General features: G+C 41.0%; 1 protein-coding gene across 1 annotated transcript in view; it reads left to right on the plus strand.

Moving 5' to 3' along the window:
- LOC106012383 overlaps nucleotides 1–510 on the plus strand; it is a 4,466-nt gene extending 3,956 nt beyond the window's left edge. The window contains exon 2 of the mRNA XM_013085249.2: nucleotides 252–510. Coding sequence (XP_012940703.2) covers nucleotides 252–407 — 156 coding nt within the window. The 3' untranslated portion in view covers nucleotides 408–510. The remainder of the gene's footprint in view (nucleotides 1–251) is intronic.
- The last annotated feature ends 4,728 nt before the right edge of the window (nucleotides 511–5,238 follow it).

The raw sequence follows: 5,238 nt of genomic DNA on the forward strand, positions 1-5,238 counted from the left end.
AAGGAGAAGGAGAAGGAGAAGGAGAAGGAGAAGGAGAAGGAAAGAAAGAAAGAAAGAAAGAAAGAAAGAAAGAAAGAAAGAAAGAAAGAACGAGACAGAACAAATCTTAAGCCTGTTTATCCTTTATTTCTATGACAATTTTTCGACTATTGTCAATAGGAATGTCTGTCTAAAAACATGTACCACACTTTTAAACAATTATGCTAGTGCTGGATCCATATTGATAAGACATTTTTACACATCTTTATAAGGGATTATCTCAGCTGGAAGAGGAGCTAAACACAGCTGAGATGTTGGCAAAGACAGATACAGAGGACGAGACGAAGGAAACAAGTGATGAGGAGAAAGCGGAAGGAGGAAAGGGAAAGGTGAGCGGTAAAGGAAGATTCTGTGCCGTGGTAATATAACACTCTCCAAACTTAAAAAAAATTGTAATGTTATCATGACTCCATACCTTTTTAAACGATGTACAAAGTTCAAAGAATGTTTTCAAGTTTGATTACCCCTCATCCCTTTCTCAAGAAAGAACTGCCACCACCTTCAGCACCAGCACCAGCACCAGCACCACCACCACCAACAACATCAACGACAAGAAATAACACCCCCACCTCCACCCCCACCCCTACACCACCACCACCACCACCAACAACAAAAATCACCCTAAAAACACCCACCTCACCGTCACCACCACCTCGTCTTTATGTATCATACATGACAGGCCGTTTCAGTATTATGCAATCCCTACCGGCCTTTCATGGGACGCCCACCCCAATGAATGATTTGCATTTTGAACTCTGTAGACACATTTTGCTGATTTTCTCTCTTTCTTTCGGTCCCCTTTTCTTATCATTTTTCTGTCTTTTATTTCTAGTTCTGCTCTTTGTGCATTTGGCTTCGTCCCTTCCCTTTCATTTCTAAATAATAGTTTTTGGCGTTACGTAAACTCCATATCGCCAGAAGTTTTTTTTCAGTCAAACAAAGCCCACAACTAAGTATGCATTTCCTTTTAACAGCGACAGAAAACAATCTAAAACCTTTCCACTCGGTCAACTCCCCAGAAGAGCGCCCGATCTCAAAAACGAGTAGTAATCAGTTCCTTACCTCCAGTATCTGCGACGATACCAGACTCGGGCGAATCAGGTGTGGGCACGGACTCGACTTCCGGCGAGAGTCCGATAGATGAGGCGCACTTGGACGGACGTTGGAAGAGAGGACGGGCGAACACAGACAGTTTAGCGGGTCTGTCCAAGGTGAGACGATATCTGATACATTGGATAAGTTTAACATACCTTGCAACACAGTAAGGTTATTCAAGAGGCGGGACCTTCGATTTTAACGTCAACATCCGATTGGACCGAACGTAAAGGGACCATTCATAGAAAGTGCCTTTCCCCAGGCACAACGTCCGGCAGAATTGATCCTCGAAGTTCCGCTCCCACCGCAATCTCACGATTTCGAGTCCGGTAGCCTAACCACTCGAATACCGAAGCCCACGGTGAGACACTTTGCTCAAAACGGTTTATACATTTGTACATAAATGAACGTTTTAATGTTTCCTGACCCATCGACACAATGTAGGTAGGTAGGTAGGTAGGTAGGTAGGTAGGTAGGTAGGTAGGTAGGTAGGTGGGTAGGTAGGTATGTAGGTATGTAGGTATGTAGGTATATAGGTATGTAGGTAGGTAGGTAGGTAGGTAGGTAGGTAAGTAGGTAGGTAGGTAGGTACGTACGTAGGTATTTCATTCAATGTTTAAGGCCGTTGACCCACATTATCATGTAAATCATAGACAGTTTTGACCGTGTTTAGGTTGAGTGAAATAATATTATAGTCTCCCGTCCAGCAGAACGACATGAAAGAGTAGAAATTATAGAACTCACACCTTTTGCCTGTAAGGTGGAGAGCTTTACCATTACGACACATAATGAGTGTGAACTTTGAAAATGGCGTCACAAGCAGAAGACTTGAGTTCGAGTCCCGTGTTGGGAGAACTTTTAAATCGAGTATCTCCGTTTTTCTGCTGGTACATTGTATTGCTCTTAATCCTTGTTGGCCCTGACATACAGGATCGAAGCCCGTATCCTAAATAATAAACATTTCTCGATGCATGCGCAGAACACCTACCTTACGTACATTTATAAAAGACTAAATTGTACGTTGGTTTAATCAGCTAGTCATGTCGTGACCTGGGTAACTTAATTTGTCTGATTGGTGGGGAGTGAACGCTTGATCTCATCTCTCATTCCCATTTACGAAAAGTAGTAGTGAGGAATCGTGGTGAAATCGGGCGCTCGTCAAATTGATGAAATTGGAGATACCGTCATTTTCCCGTCAGTTTGGTAATTTTTATCACATTTTTATTTTGAGGCTCATCAGCTTTTATGTCCGTTTCAAAACAAATTCTTGAGCTGATTTTACTTGAAAACGTGGATTAAAGGCACAAAAAGTAAACTTTTAGTTCTCAAGGACTCTCAAGCTATGGAATTCAACTGACTTTGGCGACCATTTTCTCGCTTTTTTAAATCTCTGAAACCAGGTGATGCCCCCTCCTTCCACTACACACATATTGACTTCTATTCAAGGTAGAGGGGTGCTTTTTTTCATTAAAAGATAGACAATTAAACAAGCTTTAAGATATTACCATGAACCAATAACTCTACATGCCCAAAATTAACGAGCGCCTGATTCCACCGCGTTGTGGTACAGTCAGAAAGATAACACTGATGGTCCATTTTCGGCATCCGTGTGATATCTCGTAAAATGTATACTAACTGTTTGTATTAAGATCAATCAGTGAACTTTCAATTATTGTTATTTTGTTATTATGCTTGCAGATGCATGAACTTGAAAAGAAAAAAAAGTCCAACCCTCTGAACCTATTCAATTCCTTTAGTCAATAGAATAGTTACATATAAAACACCTTCTATTCTTATCAGCTCCGCTGTAAAACACGCTATATTAGTTTATTACTCTGTTTACTCGGTTTTTAGTCTAACCAGAGAACAGTAAAAGCCAACGTATTTGCCAAGGGGACAACAGCGTCAAAACTATCAGTGGCACCGGAATAAACCCTGCTTATGCCCCTTCCTTGACCTCAAGGTGTCCAGGCATACACCTTTTTCTTTTGTTAAAGTAATAAATAATATGCAAAGATGAACGCTTAAGTTTTTGTATCCAGTGCCATCATTTTTTATAAGAGATCAAGATTTACTATTATGTAACTGTCTTCTTGTCTGTTGTCTCATTTCATTGCCACGATCAGGTACCATAGTTCACTCATTGTGTATTAGCATTCTGGTTATTTCCGAACATTTCTAGAAGTTTTTTTCTTTTGGGGGGGGGGGGGGGGGGGGGGGGGGGGGGGAGCACTTAAAATATTCATACAGATTTGTCAATTCTGTTCTCCTCATCCATAACCTAAAATGACAAACAGCAACGTTCATACAATGAAGTATATGTACATTTGTGTTTCTAATTTGTGTATAATAATATTATGGTTTATCGAAATGTGCCGCAACACTCCCTTTGGTCTGCTGCAGATCGGCAATAGTATTGTATGTGTTCGTTTCGTTCATGTGGACTTAACGTCGTTCACTGATGCTACTATAAAGGCTGGTCAGAACTAAACGTTGTTTACCCGTTCGATCTCGTTGAATTGTTATGTAACAGTTTAAGGACCGGGACCCGATTTTGCTCAAATGCAGCGTATTACGTGGCCTTTAACAATTTGACTACTTAAACTGGTCAAGAAAATTAAGTAAATCATACCATAATATCGGGTAAAATCAAGAACTTGGACACAAATTACGGACTCCGTTAAATGAAGTAAAACATCATCGACATATAAAACACCAGCACGTTCAAATACTATAGCATAGTGGTCAAAGAGAGAAGTTGTGTTGGTTAACAAACATATTTTACGCCCCCCCCCCGCCCCACCCCTCTCACCTCTAAAATTGTTTAAAAGGACGGGCCTCCGAATTTATTGGCCACCTTCGATAGAACCAAGCCAAATGAATGGAGAAGCTAAAAAACTCCCCAAACCAACCGACGTTCAGAAACACCCGGTTGTGGATCGATCCGGGGCCATTCGTTCCGGAAAAGGAAAGGAACCTGGTGTTTATTCTTAGATCTGTGGTTAAAAATAGAAGATAATGGAGCGGTCAACGAATAAAAGTAACAATAACTTTGGTAGCTACAAATACGTCGTCAAGAAAAACAAGAACAGCGACAGCAACGATAAAATGTCTAATAGAAAAAGGAAATAAAATACGAAGCAAAAAGAAAATAACATCAAAACAAACAAGCAAATAAACAAACAAACAAACAAACAAACACATAAACAAACAAGAACTAGATAAATACTCAATAAAAAGCCACAATAAAAAGCCACAGCAAAAACATAACGCATAGATATTTCACTAGCACAAGTAACATCAATAACAACCACAGTGACAACACTGATAATAGATACACCTAAACAGCCAACCACAACAGTAACACCAACGACAAGAACAACAAGAAGGTAGCTCCACGTTAATTATTTGGGGCCGATAAAGGGAGACTGGACTACCTGTTAAGGAAGCGGTGGCTCTAGCGAGAATTGATTTTTCGGGCTCGCAGATAGGAATGACAGAGAAATCATTACTGACTCCGTTGCCCCCAAAATCTGTCGACAACAGCTACAACAACAACAACAACAACAACAACAACAACAACAGCAACAATAACAACAACAACAGTAAAACACTAACGATAACCAAGGTGCTAAACGCGACACCTACAATAGCGATCTTTACAAGAGACCAGTAGGACAAAGAAAAAAAAAAACCTCGTATAACCAGAGCCAAGCTTTGAAGAGGACTTGTTTCATAATGGAGTATGTATGTAGCTACGCGATTACAGTCAAGCCGCCGGTAGCCTAGAGCTCTTTGGGATCAGGAGCTGACGTTTAGACGATAAGGTTTATCTTGACTCGGTTTACAAGAGGGAAACATTTAGAGGACCTGTAAGAATGACTAGAAAATGAGTTGGTTGTTGGTGAGAAAGAAAGAGGGAAGTTTCTTCTTTCTCTCTGGCACACACACTCTCTCTCTCTCTCTTTCTGTCTCTCTCTCTCCTCTCTATCTATCGCTCTCTCTCTCTCTCTCTCTGTCTCTCTCTGTCTGCCTCTGTATGCCCCCCCCCTCTCTTTTCCGCGCTCCTCTCACCTCTCTCCTCTCTCCCCTCCCCCCCCTCGT

This window comes from Aplysia californica, unplaced genomic scaffold (assembly GCF_000002075.1).
Source record: "Aplysia californica isolate F4 #8 unplaced genomic scaffold, AplCal3.0 scaffold00001, whole genome shotgun sequence".
Taxonomy (NCBI): domain Eukaryota; kingdom Metazoa; phylum Mollusca; class Gastropoda; order Aplysiida; family Aplysiidae; genus Aplysia; species Aplysia californica.